At 43.8% G+C, this 22988-nt stretch overlaps 1 protein-coding gene across 7 annotated transcripts in view; it reads right to left on the bottom strand.

Moving 5' to 3' along the window:
• The window catches only part of GALNT11 (polypeptide N-acetylgalactosaminyltransferase 11), a 42097-nt gene that overhangs the window by 18479 nt on the left and 630 nt on the right, over positions 1-22988 (bottom strand). For 2 of the 7 annotated variants that reach the window (XM_040464544.1, XM_040464537.1), the window contains exons 2-4: positions 3529-3861; positions 2114-2237; positions 451-617 (exon numbers count right to left, since the gene is read on the bottom strand). In XM_040464544.1, coding sequence (XP_040320478.1) covers positions 451-617; positions 2114-2237; positions 3529-3823 — 586 coding nt within the window. In that variant the 5' untranslated portion in view covers positions 3824-3861. Of the gene's footprint in view, positions 1-450; positions 618-2113; positions 2238-3528; positions 3862-13804; positions 13971-15816; positions 16075-16102; positions 16470-16931; positions 17791-22988 lie in introns of those variants that run through there. The other 5 variants (XM_040464542.1, XM_040464540.1, XM_040464538.1 and 2 more) reach the window with 5 other exon arrangements.

The following is a 22988-nucleotide window of genomic DNA, read 5'->3' as shown; positions in this document are numbered from 1 at the left end:
GGTTAAACAACCGACTTCAGCTCAGGTCATGATCTCACAGCTTGTGATTCGAGCCCCGCATCAGGCTCTGTGCTGACAACTCAAAATCTGGAGCCTGCTTTAGATTCTGTGACTCCCTCTCTCTCTTCCCCTCCCCCACTCATTCTCTCTCTCTCTCTCTCTTTCTCTCTCAAAAGTAAATAAACATTAAAAAAAATTTGCTTAAAGATAAGCCAAGGGAAAAATTTCAAGGGCCAAACTTAAATGGCACAGTCTGAAAAAGATCACAAAGACAATGCTGTTTCCTCTAATCGACAGACATTATTTGTTGCTGACCCCACTGCCACTCTGCGGACGAGGGTCCTGTCCACCACCTATCCTGACAGTCAGCTCCACTGATGCTCACGCTGGTGCTCACACGGCCACGATCAACAGCCCAGATTCCATGGCATCAACTGCAACAGCCCTTACCAAAGTCACTGTCATCATCCACAAGGATGATTTCATGAAGGAGCTGGGCTGGCGTGCGGTCTAGAACGCTGTGCACCGTACGAAGCAAGGCAGACAAGGCTTCATTGTAGAAACAGATAACGACACTGGCGACTGGCAGGTCCGCGGGGTAAGACTTGTCTTTACATCTGTAAAGGCATGTGTGAGAAAAGGCGACATCTTAGAAGGTTCAAATGTTTTAGGTCGTTATTCACTCAACATTAACTGCCCCTGTTCAGCCTCTTTCCTACATTGTAATGACAGTTTTTTAAAAACCACTGAAGAACACATCACGTGTCTTACTCAAGAGTTTTACATTTCAGTAATTCCTCCCTCCAATACCTGCTACTCCGCTTATTTTTAGGTCAATATTTAAAAAATGATTTTTTTTTCTTTTTTGGTACAGAGTTTACATAAAAACGGTATGAAATCACTATAGGTTTTTAATGCAGCACTCATAAGCTAATGATCAGCTTCTCCACGATAAACATTCAAAAGAAAATAATATAAAACTTTGTATCTGAAAACTATTTTTTGCCCAACTTTAGAAAAACACTTGAGTAAACTAGGACATAAATCAGGATAACAGAAAAGCTTCTATCGAGCAACTATGTGATAAAAAGGGTTGGGTGGCTTTAAGCAACAATCATAAAAAACCACCAGCTTACAGAATAAAATCTAGAATTCCCTGTCCTTTCGTGCGGCATACAAGCCTTCTCGCGTCTGGGCCCTGGCTACCCCCGGCCTCCTGGTGTTCTTCTGCTACAGCCACAGTGACTGCTGTCAGTGCCTTTCCAAGCAGTGTACCAACTCCATCTGTCTGCCATGCAAGGGAGGTGTCCCCCACGCACGGGAGGTGTCTCCCAGGCCCGGGAGGTGTCCCCACTCACGGGAGGTTTCCCCCATGCACGGGAGGTGTCCCCCAGGCACGGGAGGTGTCTCACAGGCACGGGAGATGTCCCCCAGGCACGGGAGGTGTCCCTTGTACACTGCTCATCTCAATGAGGCCTTCCCTGACCGCTCTGGTTTGGGGGTCCCCACTTCACCAATTCCTACCACAGCCCTCATTTACCACCGCAATTACTCGATTCCTTATCTAACTCCCCTGCTAGATCCTAAGCCCTGTGATCCAGGGACTGCACCTTACTCTGCTTATTTCCAAACCTAATACAGTGTCTAGAAAACAAAGGTGTTCAAAAAGGTCTATGGATGGGCTGGCCAACCATATGAATGAAAAGCCTTTGAAGCAACAAAGATAATGAAGACAGAAAAGTGAGATGATGAATAAAATTCTTCACTGATTTTTGATCCCTTTACCACAAATCCAATAAATAAATATCGAAAACAAACTTATGCTCAGAAGGTTACCTAATTATATGCGGTTAGTACCTCCCTGCTTTTCCCTATGATTTTAAGTTTTAAGGGAGCAGCAAGCCGTGGAAGGCTGTTAGTACAATCTCAGCCCACGGGGCTTCAAGGCAGGCGGAGCGGAAATCTGTCTTAAGTGGTCTAGTGTCCTGAATACCGAAGTCTAACTGCAAAGTATCAACACCGTCCCCGTGACTTATGACGCTGCCACTAAGAGCACCACGTCATTAAAACGCAGGCGCACACACTAGCGAGAGGCGAGAAACGACAAACGTACGCGGTGTTCCTGGTGTCGGGCACATCTCTGCGGTAGCCCAAGCGGTTACTGATGAGCATGTTGAAGGCGTGTTTCTGATAGCCCAAGTCTCTCAACTCCTGATCACGTTCATCAAAAATCATGCCTGCAAAGTTTTACCAAAATGACGGTAAATACATAAAGAAGCTAGAAACTTTCCTGTTAATGCTTTTAAAAGGCCTATACAGGGGCGCCTGGGTGGCGCAGTCGGTTGAGCGTCCGACTTCAGCCAGGTCACGATCTCGCGGTCCGTGAGTTCGAGCCCCGCGTCGGGCTCTGGGCTGATGGCTCAGAGCCTGGAGCCTGTTTCCGATTCTGTGTCTCCCTCTCTCTCTGCCCCTCGCCCGTTCATGCTCTGTCTCTCTCTGTCCCAAAAATAAATAAACGTTGAAAAAAAAAATTAAAAAAAAAATAAATAAAAATAAAAATAAAAGGCCTATACAGCGGTCTGAAAGTCTATTTTATGAAAATTGAGGTATTAGTTTCCATTTCCTCCTGTCATTTTAAATACTTTCAACTGCATGTATTAGAAAATCATTAAGTCCTAGAAACAGATTTTATTTCTTTGAAACTATGATCAAATGAAAAAAGAATCTATTTTAACCTTTCCTTTATTAATTGTGGATCTTTCAATCTCTCAAAATCTTTTACTCCTAACATTACGTATTATTTGAGATTTCTAAGGACAAGATTAAAGTTCTTTTTTTGTTAAGTTTTAACGGTAACCAAAATGGCTCATTTATCCCTTAAAATAAAACTGCTAAAACCAGGACTCCAGAATTACAGTGTGCAAAAGACATATACAGTAGATTCTCACTTCCAGATTGAACAGAATATAACTTCTGAAGAAAAAAGTTTCCCTTTTATACTAAGATTTTATAAACTCCTATATTTAATATACTCCAGCATCTTAACAATTCTTATAAGTAGAAATCTTATTAGATATAAGTAATCTCAGCTTACCTCTAAACCCAATGGTTTATGTTCTGTTTTAATTAACTCTGCCTTTCAAAATATGTTATATATAGTCAAGTTACCTTTCAACCATTTCTTTCCCTTATTAAATAATGCTAACAATTAAAATCCTCCCCCATAGGTTCCATTTTCTTTCCAGTCACTTAATTTTTCTTTCTTTCTTTTCTTTGTTTTCTATTCTGGACCTTATTACTTTCTCCCAAGTCCTCATAAAATATTGAAGTCAGAAACAGTAAATTAGAATATAACTCCCCACTGAGTCTGCAAAATCCTAGAACCTCAGCGAGTTCATTAACAAAATAAATTGGTGGGTGAAAATGACCCATTTCTAATCCCCTCTGCAACACATGACTCGAAGAACCGAGCTTAAAGCTCCAATGATTAAATACTCTGACATGCTACTAGAAGTCGAACACACTTACCCAATTCAGAAGAGAATTTCGTGTTGCCTTTTTCTGGATCTTCAACATGATTATCTATCAAGTCATCAATTCTGTTTACTTTGAACTGTGACTCTAACACTCGACTTGGGCCTCGAGTGAAACGGGGATAGAATTTTTTGGGAAAAGGGCCATGGGGCCCGGACCCCTTGATGGGCACATTCTTAAGTGGCTGAGTCACTTCACTGAAGTTGAAATAAATAAAAAGCAAAACCGTCCAGGTCGCAGATGTGAAAAGGCATCCGTAACAGAAATATCGAGCTGTGACACTTCCCATTATAGACCTAACATCGCTGAAGGGTCATCTTCAATCTCCTGAAAGAGAAGAGCGGCTATGTTAGACCCTTCGGGACATTTGTGAATCATCTACCAAGTTCACAGCCACTGTCTTCTAAATAACCAAGTAGAACTTCTCAACTATTTACTTAGGACTCCTGTGCATACCGTCAGCAAAGACTCAAATGTGAGAAGATACATGGATGGCGCTGAATGAAAACTAGAAGGATTCGACAATTAAAACCACAGGCCAATGTGTCAGTGCTTGGAAAACCAATAGCAGTAAAACAGCTACTTGTTGATTTGCCCATGTTAAAGGATATTTTACCTTTGCTCTGGATTGCTTTCAGTGTGGTAATTTTTTTCAGGTTCTGGCTTTTCATGAGGAAAATGCAAGTACCTCGTGTATCATGACAGTCTATCTAAAGTCAAGTCCCTTTGCACCATAAAATTATAGGACTCTTTTAACCTAAGGCTCTTAAAATCTGTTATTCAAAACAAGCAACCTGAAGAAAACAGTTCTATTCCCAAAGATTGCACCTGCCCCAATGCCTATACTAGATTCAACAGTTCCAGTTCAACTTATTACTGAAAGCAGAAGCTTTAATCTATAGCTTTGACAAGAAGCTTCCTGGTGAACTCTGATGCACAGCCAGATGTGGGAACCGATGGTGTAATGAAAAGACAAGATTAAGTTCTCGTCCCATTCTGTCCCATACTGGCTATGCAACTTGAACAAATCACCAAATTTTCTTAGCCTTCTTTTCATCAACTGTATTCAAGTTAATACTACAATCTACCTTACCTGATTCTTAGAATAAAATAAAATACTTAGAATTACATAAGATAGGTAAAGTATCAGGTACAGTGATTAACACACAAAACAGTGATTTGCAGTGGATGGAGAGAACCAGAGACTGTAGCTAGCTTTTGTTTCATTTGTTCACTGTATTTCCTTCACTTAGCACAAGCAATGGCACGTAGCAGCTGCTGAATGATACTACAGAATGAAGGAATAGAGCACAAATTCAACAATGTTAACTTTTTCCTCCTCCTCATTAGGTCTAATACATAATATGAATGGTAGACGTGACCACATGTTCCTTACAATGACCCACAAGTCCCTACCTCCTCTGCAATCACCTCTCGGACCATACCTCTCCTTACTTCCCTCCTCGTTCATTTCATTCTAGGCACAGGTCTCCTTCCGGGTCACCAAACGTGTCAATCATACTCCCACTGACAGATTATGCATTGGTCCTTCCCTCTGTCTAGAATGCTGGTCATCCCTGGGCGCCTGGGTGATTCAGTCAGCTGAGTGTCTGACTTCGGCTCAGGTCGTGATCTTGCGGTGCGTGGGTTCGAGCCCCATGTTGGGCTCTCTGCTGTCAGTGCAGAGCGCGCTTTGGGTCCTCTGTCTCCCTCTGTCTCTGCCCCTGCCCCACTTGCACTCTCCCTCTCTCTCAAAAATAAACCAACATTAAAATTTTTTTTCAAAAGAATAATTTTCATCCTCAACAGACTTCACCTCTGTTGAATCTTTGCTCAAATATCACCTTCTCAGTAAGTCTCTAGATTTTACCGTATTTAAAACTGCAACTCAATCGCCAAATACTAGCACTTCTGATCTTCCCTGCTCCTTGCAACTTCCGCCTTCTTACACACTACATAATTACGTATTATTTACTGTCCATGCCTGCTGCTAGAAGGTAAGCTTCAGTAGGGCAAAAGCTTTTATCTGTTCATTTCCTGCAGTATCCCGAGCTTACAACAACGCCTGGCATGCAGCAAACATTTAATAAGTATTCATAGAGTTTAATGAATCGATTACTGTAATACAGTTATCAGTATATTTGCAAAATCCTGAGAATTTATAAACAAATGTATTGCTATCATGTTTGAGCGAAGCAATACCTTAAAACTATGCACAGAGATCATGACTGCCTTATTTCAGCAGTATGAAACTACCCAGAACAGGCATAGTTATTATTAGAAGAGGTAAAGAAAGAAAAACGACAGGCTCTCAGTGTCCAATTTCACAAATTAAATAAAAAATTTATTTATTAAATAAATAAACAGGAGACTACTTTCCACTTTGTCTACTGCATGATCTTAAGTCCCCTCTTGGCTGCCGCAACCTGTGGGCAAAATGAAAAAGTTTTCTCCTCAAGACCTCACCCATAGGATTTGGTCAACTCCGTTCAAAATTTTTCCCAGAATACCCCTCCCAATCCTCAACACAACAGCTCAAACATCGAGGTCTTGCTTCCTGAACTGCAGAATGTATTAACTCTCAACAGTTTGATCAGGTAGATATTATTTTCCTCAAGCTACCTTATGGTAATTCTTTAGAGAGCAATTTTTTCCTTGGTCAATTCTTACACTAAGGAACCTATAAAAATGAGAGAAACTTATAAAATCAGGTCATTTATTTTTTTATTAAAAAAATTTTTTTTAATGTTTATTAATGTTTGCGAGACAGAGTGCGAGCAAGGGAGGGGCAGAGAGAGAGGGAGACACATGTCCAAAGTAGGCTCCAGGCCCCAAGCGGTCAGCACAGAGCCCGATGTGGGGCTCGAACCCATAAACCGCGAGATCATGACCTTAACTGAAGTCAGACGCTTAGCCAACTGAGCCACCCAGGCTCCCTGGTCATTTATTTTATATAATTAACCATAACAGTCTTTCAGAAGCAACAGAGACACTCTCAGTTTTTAGACAGGTCAAGAAGTTAGCACTCAAATATGAAGAAAGTATGGGGCGCCTGGATGGCTCAGTCAATTAAGTGTCCAACTCTTGATTTCAGCTCAGGTCATGATCTCACCATTCATGAGTTTGGGCCCTGCTTGGGATTCTCTCTCCCTCTTTCTCTGCCCCTCCCCTGCTTTCTCTCTCTCAAAATAAATAAAACTCTAAAAAAATATATGAAGAAAGTACAAAGCAGTCAGATACCTGTTATTTAATAAGATGACCAGTTCTTAACTGCTTAAGAAGTTAAAACATCCAAACGAAACCCAAAAGCTGAAATTTTAATCTAATCCACACTAACATATAATGAATCCAGCATCTACACAATAAAGTGTGCTATCTGTTCTTCCTTCTATCGGCAATCACCCATGGCTTCAATATCTGAGGCTGAAAGCCTTTAAAAGGAGGACCAAAGCAAACATTTAAAGGTAGTTAATAGAAAACAGCTAGTGAACAAATTCTTTCAATCATAAACTTGGACAGTTAACAAAGCCAAAACTTCAGCAGTTAGATGTCAACATAATACATTTCCAAAAGTTACATGAACAAAAGGCTAACCAGCTGTGCACATGAATTTCCAGTGAGACCAGGCAGTCATGGCCTGGTAGAGGCTGAGACAGGTGCCTTGTGAGCAGAGTCAGGGTTTTACCAGGGAGGTACAAAAGCAGCAGACTGGGGACAGGGACATGCAACATGCCAACGGGAATGACCGACGGATCTGAGGTTCTGGTGTGGCTGAACGATCGCTGGCATCACACTACTACAGAGAGGAACACGGAATGACTGCGTGTGGTGCCCGGAAAACGCAAGGCCAACACTCGCATTTGGGGGAGGTACGGTTAACGACAGAAGAATCCTCTCCAAATACATGAGCTGGAGCTGTGGCAATAAACAACGTGCCTAGAGCCTAAGTGCTACTATACTCGCCGTGAGCAACCCCCTCAGGGGACAGGGATCATTTCTGTCTCTTCAAACCCATTCTGTTTGGCCCAGTGTCTAGTATTAAAAATTAACAAATACTGGTTTGTGTAATTAAAAATTATGCAGAGTGTATCTCTCTTCCAGAAGAGGTTACAGGACCTTGATTCTGTGCTATGTAAAATCGTACTTGGGGCACTTGGGTGACCCACTCAGTTAAGCGTCCCAACTCTTGATTTTGGCTCGGGTCATGATCTCACAGTTTATGGGTTCGAGCCCCGCGTTGGGCCCTGCACTGACAGTGTGGAGCCTGCTTGGGATATTCTCTCTCTCTCTCAAACACAATAAATAAATAAACATGTAAAAAAAAAATCTTAGAGAAGAGTATATATGAGATAAGCACATCCTGGGGAATAAACATTTGTCAAGAGGAGGGGAAGGAGGAGAAAACAGCTAACCAGTTAAAATAGTTTCATTAGATGTAGTCATTACTATGCAAAATATTCAGTATGCCAGCAAAAGTCCCAAGTCTTCCTTTCTCAGTCCAAGATTTCTTAATTATAAATTTGAAATCACTGCAAAAGTTAATTTTATAAATCAAGACGGTTTTATGATTCTTTGCATATCAATTTGAAAGCCTAGAAGAGTAACCTTTAAGGAAAATATGACTTACTCAAACTGACCCCAGTCCCAACAGAAATGTAAACAGACCAATCATCACAGAAGAAATAACCTCATAAGAGTTCCTCAAAACAGGGACACCTGGGTGGCTCAGTCAGTTGAGTGTCCAACTCTCGATTTCAGGTCAGGTCAGGATCTCACAGTCCACAATCTCAGTCATGAGATCAAGCCCCACATCAGGCTCCATGCTTGGGATTCTCTCTTCTTTCCCTCTGCCCCTCTCCCCTGCTCGCACGCACTCTCTCTCTCAGAAGAAAGTTCCTCAAGACAACATAAACCACCGGGCACAGAGTTTCACAGGGGAATGCTACCAGTCCTTTAAAGATCTAATGACCCTAATGCTACTTAAGCCACTGCAGAAATAATTAAAAGAAATCTTCCAAATCTGTTTTATAAAATGAGTAGGACACTGATCTCAAAATCTGACAAAAATCGAACCTCTCCCAAACACACATCTCATTTACAACTACAAATCTTTGAAAAATATAAAAATTCTTAAGAACACTAAGCACAAACTTAACAGGAAATATCTTAAACATGTACAAATAAAACCATAAGACACTCCTGAGAGCCCCAAAAGATGACTTGATCACATGGAAAGATGTACCTTACTCTTGGACAGAGAAACCCCACATCATAAAAGCTCTCCCTAAGTTAACTTATATATATTACATAAGCTATTTAAAATACTAACAGAAGCGCCCGGGTGGCTCAGTGGATGGAACGTCCGACTCTTGATTTCAGCTCAGGTCATGATCTCAGGGTTGTGGGATCGAGCCCCACGTCAGACTCTGCCCTGACAGCACAGATCCTGCTTGGGATTCTGTCTCCCTCTTTCTCTCTCTCTTTAAAAAAAAAAACTTTAAAAATACTAACAGATTTTTTTTTTCTAGAGCTAAACAAGTTGATTATGAAGTGTATTTGGGAAAGAATGAAAAAGCAGGCAATAGCCAGGCAAATCCTGAAAACCAAGTATAAGCAGGGGTGAGCCCTACTGAGTAGTAAACAAACTCCAGAGCTTTTTACCTAAATGGCACAGCATGACACGTGCACAGACGAGAAACCAATGGGGCAGGATGAGAAATTTTGAGAAACAGACCCAATTACACTTAGAAATTTAGTATAAATGATTACAGATAACACGCCAGTGAGGAAACAAGTGACTTTTTGCAAACTGGTTTTGGGACAACTGCTTAGCCATATGGTGAAGGATACACTAGGGCCCACTCCTCACACCTAGACACATCTGATGTGAACTCAATATTTAAATATAGTAGACGAAAAATCAAACGATTGGGACCACATCAAAACAAAAAGCTTCTGCACAGCAAAGGAAACAATCAACAAAACTAAAAGACCTACTGAATGAAGCTATTTGCAAATGACATATCTGATAAAGGATTAGTACCCAAAATATATAAAGAATTGATAAACCTCAACATCTAAAAAACCCCACAAATAATCCAATTAAAAAATGGGCAGAAGACATGAATAGACCTTTCTCCAAAGACATCCAGATGGCCAACAGACCCATGAAAAGATGCTCAATGTCACTCATCATCAGGGAAATGCAAATTAAAATCACAATGAAATCTCACCTCACACCTGTCAGGATGGCTAAAAAAATACAAATAACAAGTATTGGTGAGGATGTGGGGGAAAAAAGGAACCCTCATGCACTATCAACGGGAATGCAAACTGGTATAGACACTGGGGAAAACAGTATGGAGGTTCCTCAAAACATGAAAAATAGAACTACTCTACCATCCAGTAATCCCATTACTGGGTATTTACCCCCCAAAATACAAAAGTACAAATTCAAAGGGATACATGCACTCCCATGTATACTCAGCACTATTCACAATAGCCAAACTATGGAAGCAGCCCAAGTGTCCACTGATACATGAATGGATAAAGAAAATGTGGTATATATGTATACAATGGAGTATTATTCGGCCATAAAACAGAATGAAATCTTGCCATTTGCAACAACATGGATGGAGCTAGAGAGCTAGTGAAATAAGTCAGAGAAAGACAAATACCATGTGATGTCACTCACATATGGAATTTAAGAAACAAAAACAAACATGCAAAGGGGGAAAAAAGAAAGAAACCAAGGAACAGCCTCTTTACAGAGAACACACTGGTGGTTACCAGAAGGGAGGCAGGGAACAGGGGGGATGGGTGAAACAGGCGATGGTCATTAAAGAGTACACTTATCATGATGAGCACTGAGTAATGTGATAAATTGGTGAATCACTATAGTGTACATCTGAAACTAATATGACACTATATGTTAACGATACTGGAATTAAAATTTAAAAACTTAAAAAAAATAAATACAGAAGATGAAACCATACAAGTAACAGAAGAAAACGAAGGTAAATTCCTCTATTATCTGCAAGGGGTCACAACTTTTCTAGCTACAACTGAAAATTCAGAAACAATACTGGAAAAGATACATAAACTGGATTATATAAGAACAAAAAAATTGGGGGTGGCAAAAGACACCAAAAGAAAAATAAAAAGGCAAACGAGAAAAAGGAAAAAAATACTTGCAACTTGTAACACAGACAAAAAGGTATTACCTTGGTATTAGATGTCTACTGCTGTAGGGGCGCCTGGGTGGCTCAGTCGGTGAAGCATTCAACTTTGGCTCAGATCACGATCTTGCGATTCACGGGACCGAGCCCCGCATCAGGCTCCGTGCTGACAGCTCGGAGCCTGGAGCCTGCTTCGGATTCCGTGTCTCCCCGTCTCTCTGACCCTCCCCTGGCGCACTCCCCTGGCGTCTTTCTGACCCTCCTGTCTCTCTCAAAAATAAACATTAAAATAAAATGTTGATATCTACTGCCATATAACAAATTACAGCAAAACAACACATTTATTACCTCACAATTTCTAAGCATCAAGAGTCTGAGCACAGCTTAATTAGATGGATCCTCTGCTCAGGGTCCAGCAAGACGTCACGCTAATCGTCAGCCAAGCTCCATTCTCACCTGGAGGCCTAATTCCGGAAGAACCGCTCCCAAACTCATCAAGTTGTTGGTAGAATTCATTTCCTATGGCTCCACGACAACGGGCCCAGTGGACTGGAGACCCCCTCAGACCCGAGTTATCGGCAGTTCCCTGCCACACAGTAACTTCATCGAGCCAGCAATGAGGAATCTCCTCTGGTCTGCTTAACACAGTCTTATACGATATAGTCACAGGAGTGACATCCCATTATCCTTGCTACATAACGTAAGCGAATCAAGAAACTGACACTCTATCATCTTTGCCATGTTTTGTTGGTTAAAAGCACTCCCACACATGGGGAGAGAATCACACAAAGTGAGAGCAGAAGGTGGCGGGAAATCACTAGGGATTATCTTCCAGTCTTGTTGGTCACAACGAGAAAGGACCAACAACCCTACAGACCAGTCACAGAAACAGAAACACAACTGGTTCTTAACCCTATGAAAAAATGCAAAACCTTTTTCACAGTAAGGGAAGATAAGCAAAATAAGCCCCCACCTGAATTTATAAAAACCCACAAACTTGACAACATAGTCCGATAATGAGGCTATGGAGAAACGCTCCTATGTGGTACAGTTTCTATGCAGGGAGATTTGGCAACATCTACTAAAACTGCATATTCATTTATCCTCTGACCTAGCAATGTCACTCTTAGAAATCCACCCCAGAAAAATAGGAAGTAATGTATGCACAAGGCTATTCACTATAGGACTCTCTGTAATAGCAGAAGGCTGGAATCAGTCCAATTGTCCATTAATAAAGAATTGGTCGAACAAATTGAGAAACATCCACACAATAAAATATGCAGCTGTAAAGAGGAAAGAGAAAAGTCTCTATAGTTACTATGGCTTTATCACTAAGATATGCTGCCAGGTGAAAAAAGTTAAGATGGAAAAGAGGGTATATAGAATGCCACATGTAAATACATCTACATTCACACACAGAACTGCTTAGAAGACAAAGGATGGGTAAAGCAAAGGAAGGACAAAGCACAATACCAAGTTGCTTTCCAGCATTCTCCCATAAACCATAAAAAAAATGTTAATACCCTTTAGGAGAGAAAGGAAATAGAATGGAGAGGCAGGACTAAAAGGCAGAATTCATATTCATAGGTGAAGAGCAGCCTTGCGCCACTATGCAACCCAGGAGACTAGAAAGATACATATAAAAATACGCAAGGACAGTTTAAGCACATATACGCTTCAGTCCACTCAAAAAACGACCGATCGTTGCTGTTTGCATCTGCTGTCTCGCTGTATCAAAAAGGCTCTTTGGCAAATCACATATGACACAAAGGGCTAAAATCACATGAGATCTCACTCAATTTAAATTCCAGCATCATTATCAATTACAGTGAGGGGTATTTCTCAACAGCACAGTCGTCTGAGCTAAGAAAACCCATTTTGAGATGCTGTCCATAGTTATCTTCTATTAACAAAGAACACAGCACACACCAGCTACTAAATTATGCTCCATAAAGTAGTCAAATTATGTAAAGTTCACCAGGATGGTGCCTGTTACCCAATGTGACTCTACAGATGATACTTGAAACCATTCCATTAATCTTCCAGTCAGGGTCTATTAAATGTACTAACTAATCCAACATTCTTCTTCTGAAAAATCATTAAATAATCCTTAAGGAAAGGCTAATACTGGGAACACAGCAGAGCTCTATATGCCAGACACCACGCAAGGTGGTAGGGATTAATATTTTAAGCTCTGCTACTATGCTAAAAAATCAGAAAAAACAGATTAGCAAAATGTTAAAAAAAAAAATGCCTGAAATCTCATTACTGCAAATATTTTGCTAAATATTCTACTGCTTATTTTTATTTTATTAAAAAAATATTTTAATGTTTATTTTGAGAGAGAGAGAGAGAGAGAGAGAGAGAGACAGAGAGGGAGACACAGAATCTGAAGCAGGCTCCAGGCTCTGAACTGTCAGCACAGAGCCCGACGCGGGGCTCGAACTCACAAACGGTGAGATCATGACCTGAGCCGAAGTCGGAGGCTTAACCGACTGAGCCACCCAGGCACACCTCTACTGCTTATTTTTAATCTCTCACACGACCTAAAATGTTACACTGTTATCAGCAATAACGAAAAAATACACTTAATAGAATCAGTTTAGTGGCATCATAGCTAATTTTCTGGTGACTTTCCTTTACTTAAAACATCTCCTACAAAGAATATATATTTCTTTAAAAATCAAGGTAAAAAATTTCTTAGCCTAACTTAAAAATATAAGAACTTTGGAGAGGATTAAATATTTTGAGGCTTTGAACGAAATATGGCCTTTCCTTTTAACCTCAGAAGCAAAAGGGATTTTAGCACATTAAAAGGAAGGCTATTTTCATTCCATTAAGGTGTCAAAAACTTGAGAATAAAATCTGGACACTGAACAAATATTCTAACAGCACGTTTTGAAAGACTTTCCTCCACAAATCACTAATCAGTCTGAATTCGTCTGCCCAATGTCCATCTTCTTTTACTACAGGAGGAGAAGACCAACTACCTAACTCATACACAGTAGAGCTTTCACAGTCCTTCAGCACAAAATAATTTCCATAATGTGTAATGAAGTTTAAAAAGTCATCTTTGTTTGTTAAATATTTACCTTTGTGCAGTTCCCGGTTATTTTCTCATCGGTCTATTCTATATTCCAAATTGTCAAACAGCAAACATCTGTTAGCTTTTTCCATAAAAGAGACATATTCATATTTTAACTGAGCTACGGTCATGTGATTTACAGCACATGCCTTTCCTATGCACCCCTGTGAAATTACACGGTGATGACAACAGGGAAAAAAAAACAAAACCCCACATTATTTTTTTCTCATTCCTTATCTACCTGAAAGACTAGAAGAAAACATTCACCACAAACACATTTCATAATTACAAGTAAGGAGATCATTGAATTAGGAAAGGTTCAGAGCACATTCCAGACATCATATGTTCCCGGGAATAATCCTCTGACATCGCTCAGACATTTATGAATCCCCTCTCTGGAAGAAAATCAAAAAGAACATAAACACATGCAGTGTCTATACACTACACCTCCAATGCAGAGGAAAACCACATGGTAATGTTGACGGGAGAAAGAAGCAAATTTAATTAAGCACTGAAGAAAAGGAAACTAAAAGGACAGCCAATATGACGAAGCACGGGAACCAATCCCGGGACACCTGCTTGGTCAGTGAAAACGGGCTGGGAGAGGCTGACCAGTACACTTTAATATCCTGTCTGATCAAACGCCCAGGCGGAAAGGGGCAGCTCTCCCTGGTTAAGACGGAAAGGAGACAGTGACCTAGTCTCGGGAGAGGCCTGCACAACACACTTACTTCAAGGAATCATTACATTCAAGACCTAAGTATATACTCTACGACACACGGTCCTAGTTTATTGGGATCTCTCAGATTTTCCTTAATTCATTTCTGACCCCATGTGTCTGATCAAGATCGACAGGAACGACAGGAAATGCCCGCTGCAGCCTTTCCTGGGTCCTAACAGAAAGAGCCGATGTCATGTCAACGCAAGGCTCATACGATCCGATGCAGTCAGAAACCCGGCAGATAAATGGGTGACTCAGCCAGAGAGAGGGATGAGAGCGGCAGGGCACGTCCCCCACCTACAGAAATTCAAACACTGCAAAAGTTGTGATCGGTCCCCAGCCCGCAACGCAACTCCTGACTGAGGTGCACAGAATGAACACCCAGTGACCATTTACAGCCTCCACAGTTATGAGAACTGTTCTTGCTTGTTCCCCTTCTGCCCATAAAAAGGAGAATTAAACTCAAAGGACATCAGATGAAGAGGAAATAGATGAAGAGGGAAAAAACATGGTTACTAGAAATAAGTGTTCTCAGATATCCAAACAACTAAGAAACTCAAACGGCTTTCAACACACCCAACATAAACACGCACACGTGTGTCCACGGTCCGCACGGCCTTCTATAGCCAGCTTCGTCCTACGACCGAAGGAGCGTTAACCGAGTTAACTACCCCTAAACCATGCCTCTGAGTTTTACTCTGCTGGCACACGATGAAGAGCCAGCAATTCTTTACCATCCCGGGAATTCTCTGCCATCAGCAGTGACGGCTCTGAACCAGGTTACCCAGGCTGGAATTACCAGAAGCACGGGGCCAGGATTATCTTCTAAACCGCTGCTTCTGTATTTCAAAGTGAACGGGTATCCAAAAAGCGACCATCGAAAAGCACGTGACCGAATCTTGCGCATTCCTCGCAAAACTCGTTTCCGAGTACCACCCACCACCTGAAGAGGTTTAGAAAGCTGACGACCCGACTGATCGGTGGGGCAAACGGCCAATTTCTAGTCCGGCTCATCCCGCTCGATCAGCCGCCGGAAGGCACAGAGCAGACGCTGTCACCGGGACATCCTCCGGGGTCTCCGCATCCGCACAGGTCTGCTTCCAACCGCCAGTGCCCGCCTCCCTGGCCCCCGGAGCCCAGGCGCCCATACGGGGCAGGCCCCAAAGTATGCGGGAACGTGCACCTGCCGAGGGACGGCCCTCGACAGCGGACGGTCAAAGTGCCCGGTCCCTGCCCCGCTCGCCCTGGACCGTGACCGACGCGTGTGTTCCGCGCTCCGCACACCCTTACGGCCTCGCCTGAGGTCCGCGCCCCTTCCTGCCTCGCTCGCTCTCTCCCTCACGCCTTCGTTCCCCTACCGGTGGGTCCGGAGATTACCTCACACAGAAACAAGGCCAATTTACATTTGCATCGCAGGACTTGCTTCTGGAGAAACCCAAACTAACAGAATCGGGCTGCGGCAGAAAAGAGACGGCTTGACGAATTCTTCTACGTATGAATTACGGTATTATTCCTAAGTGGGAAATTGAATAAAGGTGGGTCTGTATGGCTTTCGTTGCCCGCAAAATGCAGAATAATGCCTACAAGAAGTTCTGAGAAGCCGCAAGGCGTTTTTATGGTCGCGAGAGAAGAACATTCTCTTCTGAGGAAAGCAAAAGGGCTCGGGCAGCACAGCCCGAAATCGTCATCGGTCAAGCGAGAAACGCAAAACACCAGCTCGAGCCGCGCGGTCGAGTCTGGACGCGGCGCCACCGTCCCGGGCCCCTGCGCCGCGCTCACGAACACGGGCCCACGTCACGAACTCCGCGTGAAGCAGGCGGGGAAGGCCTTCTGCTTCCGGCTCCAACGGGATCAGAGCCTACGGGCCACCGTCCCCCTCCTTCCCACAATGAAGAGCCGGACACGCTGAAAACCGGGACTTCGGCACCGCGGGGGGGAAACGAGGCCGCCCCGACGCGGGAGCCGCACCGCCGGCACCTTCTCTCCCGGGGCGGGCGCCGGGCCGCACGCCGCGCGCTGACGGGAGAGGGAGCGACTCCGGCCGTCCCCACCCTTCCGCGGGCTCCGCCAGCGGGCGGCCGGCGGGTCTTCGCCGCGAGGGCGGAGGGGCGGAAAGATCCCCTCGGCCTCTGGCGGGAGACGGGCGGAGCACTCGCCGGGACACCCAGAACTTTCCCCACCGCAGGGGCATCCGCTCCAGGGGGGAAGACGTGCCAGAGCTTTCTCCTCTTCGGGGAAGGGCACGCCCCCCCCCCCCCCCACCCGGGCCCCTGCTAAGCCTTCCAGTCAAAGCCAAGGGGCAAAGACAATCGCCAAAGGTCAAGGCTTCCGGGAAACGGACCGGGAAGGGGGAACCGCCACCCCACTGGCGAGCACCCGTGACGGTGGCATCTGCCGATGACGGAACTCTCACCCTCTCTCGTACTTGACCGCCACACCCAAGGGCTCCAGGGCCGACCAGGGTGAGGCACGGCTCAAACAGCTGCAAGACACAGACTGTCTGGGGAAGGCTGCTCAGAAAATCGCAAGGTCAAGAGGGCAGATACAAACAAGGTCGCCAGAAGCATCCGGCAGCGACAGCAAACGCTAAACAGAGCCAAACCCCTCGCCAGAGCACCACCAAGCCACTCGCCAGAGGTCTACGTACCTCAGGTGCTATGACCTGACCCTTGTCAGGTTCTCGACAACAGAGGTGAGACGTACCGAAAAGCGAGCGGAAGGCAGGTCTGAAGAGACGACGCAATCACAAGGACCAGACTTCAACGACACAGGTTTGGGGATCGTCCGAGAATTTCAACTATTTCTAATTGATACGTTAAGAACGAACGGAAAAGACAACATGCAACACGTGAACAATATCAACAGGGAGATGGACACTCTAAGGAAGAACCAGAAGGCAAGGCTAAAAATCGAGAAGACCAGGACGGCAATGAAGACGGCCTTCCGCCACGTTCACACCGCTGAAGGAAAAGCAGTGAGCCTGAACAGAAGTCAACACCTTCCAGACCGAAACGCAGACAGGAAAAAACTGAACATCCAAGGACCGTGGGGCAAATTCAGGAAGTATAACACAAAAAGTACTGCAATACCAGAAGAAGAAAGAAAAAAGGAAGAAGAAAGATGTGAGGTGACAATAATAATGGCCAAGAACGTTCCAAAATTAGTGACAGACTCCAGGAAGCCAAGAGAACCCAAAGCAGAATAAATCCCCTGAAAACTCTCACCTGCATATACTATAATCAGAAAATCAGAAGACAAAAAAATCTTTCCAGAAGGGGCGCCTGGGTGGCTCAGTCGGTTGAGCGGCCGACTGCAGCTCAGGTCATAATCTCGCGGTCTGTGAGTTCAAGCCCCGCGTCGGGCTCTGTGCTGACAGCTCAGAGCCTGGAGCCTGTTTCAGATTCTGTGTCGCCCTCTCTCTCTGGCCCTCCCCCGTTCATGCTCTGTCTCTCCCTGTCTCAAAAATAAATACATGTTAAAATGTATATTGTAAACTCTAAGGCAACCACCAAAAAAATTCTTTACAAGAAGCACAATTGATGTGCTATGTAGAGGCAGAATTATGGTCCCCCAGCAGTATCCACATCCCAGGAACTGGGGTTTCTCAGCACTTGACCTTCAAATACAGAGATTATCTTGGATTAACTGGGTACACCCAGGGTAATCACAGTCCTTAAATGTGGAAGAGGGAGGAGGGAGGCAAAAGAGGACATCAGGATGACGCAAGGTGAGAGAAGCAACTCAACCTGCTGTTGCTGGCTTTCCAAAGGAAGGGACAGCTTATTTTACAAAGCGAAAATAATCTAATCCTATGATACCTGAAATGTGCTTTAAATTAACCAATAGGGATGAGACAGGCGGGGTAATAGATGAAAAAAGACCGACCACTAACAGAACATTTTCCATAATAAAGCATTAAAAAATATGTATCTTTCACCTAATAAAAGTGTTCCTTTGACCCTTACCCTTATATTCAGGTGTTGGGTTCTGTAGGTATATTGATCTCCAGGGGTTATAATGTGCTTACACAGTTCAGTCCTCAATTAATTCTTTTTCATTGAGTCCAAGATCACAAATGCCAGTGGTCTGTCCTTGTGAGTTTTGTGTATTTGTATATATGAACTATTTTCTCCTCACTTCTGCTTCCCTCCTAGTCAACAGACGCTTCATCGGAGGACAGCTTACAATTTAGTTTTGAGACAGGATGTTCACGTGGAAAGAGGTGTTGGGGGTGAACGCAGACGCGGCACGGTGAAGGGTGGACCATGTCACTGGACTTACAGTCTTGCAGCTCCAGGTCCGTGGTTCTCAGCCAGGGGCTGAGACACTCCATACCGTCTGGGCAAATCTGGCAGCCCCCAGGGTCTCTTGGCAACGTCTGGAAGTGGTTTTGGTGGTCACAACTTGGGGGATCCTACTAGCATCTGGCGGGTAGCAAAACGCTGCTAAACATCTTACAATACGCAGGGCAGGCCCCAACAACAGACGATTATCTGGCCCAAGATTTCAACAGTGCAAAGGCTGAGCAACCCTGTTCTATTGTGTGATGCTAAGGCTGGGGCTGGGACTCTCCATACAGCATTTTTCAAACTACTGATAAGTGAACAACTTGGATGAATCTTGGAAATACATATGGAAAAGTCTTCAGTCTCAACAATCAGTAAAGACGCATAAAGAAAAAGAAAAATAAGATCCTATGTCTCCAATTAGCAAAGTTTTTAAAAAATATTCCCTGAAGTACATATACTCAAATGATACATTTATCGGTGATAAAATTATATTTCTGAGGGACTGGTTGTAATAATTCCATTTTCATTCATGATTTTATCTATCTGGGTCATTATCGGTGATAAAATTATAAATTGCAAGGCCCTTTTCAAAAGCAATTTGACAATGGCACAGGAATCTTAAAAAAAATCTTTATTTCCTTTAGCCAATCATCTCACTTTCTCTAAGGACAAAAATCCTAAAGAAATAATAAATTGGGTAAAAAACTCAGGCACGTCCTAAAGCAAAGTCTAAAAAGTGCTACAATAAAGATATAAACAAACTATACAGACATAAGTGTGTTTCTCTTAGAAGCCGATGTCCAAGTTTGGCTTTTAAAAAAATAATACCTCAATGACCAAATACTGAAACATTTCAAGGAAAAAATTCACAGCTTGGAAAATCACAACACGTATTTGTTTTTAGTTTTCCAAATGGACTAGCAAGTTAGAACGGTTGGCTGTAATGAATGATTGGCTGGTTAAGGCTCGTGGGAAGCAATTACTTCCGGGAGTACAGGCTGGGGCTCTGGCCCTGAGGAGGAGAATTCATTGGTTCCGGGGGTGCCTGGGTGGCTCAGTCAGTTAAGTGTCCGGCTTCAGCCCAGGTCACGATCTCACGGTTTGTGAACTCGTGGCCCGCATGGGGCTCTCTGCTGTCAGCACAGAGCCCGCTTCAGATCCTCTGTCCCCCCACCCCCCGCCCCTTGCGCCGCGTGGGCTTTCTCTCTCTCTCTCTCTCAAAAAAAAAAAAAAAAAAAAAAGAATTAACTTATTCTGAATGTAAAAGAAAGCTAACTAGTATCTTTAGGCAAATATATCTTAGGAAGAAAATTCCAGCAGAAGTGTACAAAATGGTTTGGGACAGAGGGGGAAAAAAAATCTAGAACCAGGAAGTCCAGTTAGAAAAATTCCAATAAGAGGCAATCATGGGAGCTTCCCTCTTGCTAAATGAGATGTGGCCTGATTCATGAATCGTTAAAGCCAATTAGATCTTAAAAAAAAAAAAAAAGCAGCAGCGGAAACGGCTCTATCCAGAGCTGTGGAAGTGGGCGGCAGGCAGGATCAGAGGCAGAACTGTCTGCACCGGTCAACGTGACAGGACGTGGGTTCCTAGGGGAGAAAGGGAATAAAAACAACTCCCAGCTTTCAAGTTTTGGCGACGGGGAGCATGGAGAGAACAGGTTTGGGAGGATTCGCAGAGGACGAATTTTGGTCTGGGTATGTTGCACTGGAAAGGACATCTGATGTAGAGGTGTCCCTAGCTTGACATTCAAACTTAAGCCTCAGAGCGAAGTTAAAAATAGAACACCAAAACTTTAGTTCAAGTTACACGGAAATAGCAGAAGAGGCTTTAAGTAATGAGCACAAAATGGATTAGGGAGCAAGCACTGAACCTCTGGGGACAAGCACATTTAAAAATCGTGTAGAAAAGGATACTTAGAGAGGACATGAGAAGGATCACAAAATCGAGAACCTCAAGAGGGTGTACTGACGAGCAACATGAGGTGTCACCAAGATTTACAGAGGTCAAGCCGGCAGGAGTTGAGGTGGGGCCATCAGATTTGGCCACAGCAGGGGCATGAAGGCCTTAAGAAAGCAGTTTTAAAAATGTGAAGGGTTTGTTCCTCAAAAAGTCAAACACAGATTTATCACAGGATCCAGCAAATTCCACTCCTAGGCATACACCCCAAAGAATCAAAAACAGACACAAGGAGCCTCATGTTCATAGCAGCACTATTCATAGTAGCCAGAAGGTAGAAACAACCCCGAGTGCATCAAGAGATGAATGAATGTGATACAGCCAAAAAATTCAGCCATAAAAAGGAATGAAGTCTAATAGATGCTACACCATGTATGAAATCTGAAAACACACGAAATCAGCCAGACAAATATTGTATGAAATAAAAAGGAGGATACGGTCTGGCTCAACTTTATCTAGAGTAGTCAAATTCAGAGAGGCCGAAGGGATCTGGGAGAAGGTGGAAATGGGGAGTTACTGCTTACTGGTCACAGAGTTTCTGTTTGGAGTGATGAGAAGTGTTTTTGGAAATAGTGGGATGGTGACCCAATATTGTCAATGTACTTCATGCAGCTGAATTGTGCACTTAAACATGGTCCTAATGAGGGGCACCTGGGTGGCTCAGTCGGTTAAGTGTCCGACTTGCGCTCAGGTGACGATCTCACTGTGAGTTCCAGCCCCGCGTCGGGCTCTGGGCTGATGGCTCAGAGCCTGGAGCCTGCTTCAGATTCTGTGTCTCCCTCTCTCTCTGCTCCTCTCCCCCTCATGTTCTAGCTCTGTCTCTCAAAAATAAGTAAATGTTAAAAAAAAAAAATTTAAATATGGTTCTAATGATAAACTGCATGTTGTGTTTTACTGTTTTACCCCAATAAAAAGAAGTTACCAAAAAAAAAAAAACAAAAAACTAAGTAGAACCCAAATTGCAAAGAACAAACAGCACAGAATTTGTCAAGAGAAGATGTGAAAAGTGTGGCCTACTCTTTCACCACCTTTAATTTGAAAAGCTCAACTGATACATATTGAAGGTATGTATCATCTCTCTTAAAGTAGGTAAGATTTTTCCATTTTTCTTAAAGCAGATCATATTTCAACACATAGTACTTCTGGATACACGGGAAAAAGTGAGTGGAATAAACACACAGACACTGAAAAGTCAGGTCTACTCCATGATTTGGGGGAGGAGAGTGACAACAGAATATCCTGGCGCACAATAATACTGTGAAAAGCACGTTCAGCGGCGCCTGGGTAGCTCAGTCGGTTAACCATCGACTCAGGTCATGATCTTGGGGTTTGTGGGTTTGAGCCCCGCCTTAGGGCTCTGTGCTGACAGCTCAGCCTGGAGCCCGCTTCGGATTCTGTGTCTCCCTCCCTCTCTGCCCCTCCCCTGTTCGTGCTCTGTCTCTCTCTCCAAAATAAATATTTTTTTTTAAAAAAGCACAAAGTTGTAATTTCATTTTATATTTGGAAAACCGACCAACCAAACAACTGCTTTCAAAACCCAAAGCAAAAAAGAATGCTGACCCCAATCTTCTCTGATGGTTAAAAAAACAACAACAACAACAACAAAAAAAAAAAAAAACAACAAAAAAAATCACACGTATGTTAATATTCCTCAAAGGAAGCAGTCTATCAGACCTGGAAGGCAGGGACTTGGTATTTTACATTTTACGCAAACTGCATGGATTTCAGGAATGTAGTAAAACTATGTAAGACAACCCAATTTCTCCAACGAGTATATTTGCAAAGAAAACGAAAAGAGAAACGAGACGCACATCCACCAAATCCCACATGTGGCCTCGGTCAATGACCGTAGGAAAAAAAGGAGAAAGTTTTTGCGCCTTTCGGGGGAAACGCGAGCGACCTGGACCCGGTGGAAGGGGGAGGGGGGAGCAGCGGGGCGGGTGCTCTGTTCACTCCTCCCCTCTGCGGCGCTCCCGGCTGCGACTTTCCATTCTCACTTCTGCGGCCCCGCTTGCTCTGCTTCGAAGGCTGAGCCGCAGGGCTCCGGCCTCCGTTTTGGGAAAAGAGCGGCGGGAGCTCCGGGCCCACGGCTCCGCGAGCCCCCGCGCGGCTGCAGCCCTCGCCAGCAGGAGAGCGCCGGGCCCCGCGGGCGGTGACGCCGCCAACAGCCCGTCCCCGCGGGGCCGAGCTCGCGGGGTCGGACGCCGCCCCCGCAGGCCCG

Source organism: Herpailurus yagouaroundi, unplaced genomic scaffold (assembly GCF_014898765.1).
Source record: "Herpailurus yagouaroundi ecotype Mexico unplaced genomic scaffold, PumYag 483, whole genome shotgun sequence".
Classification (NCBI taxonomy): Eukaryota; Metazoa; Chordata; class Mammalia; order Carnivora; family Felidae; genus Herpailurus; species Herpailurus yagouaroundi.
This window is presented reverse-complemented; position numbering and strand designations above follow the sequence as displayed.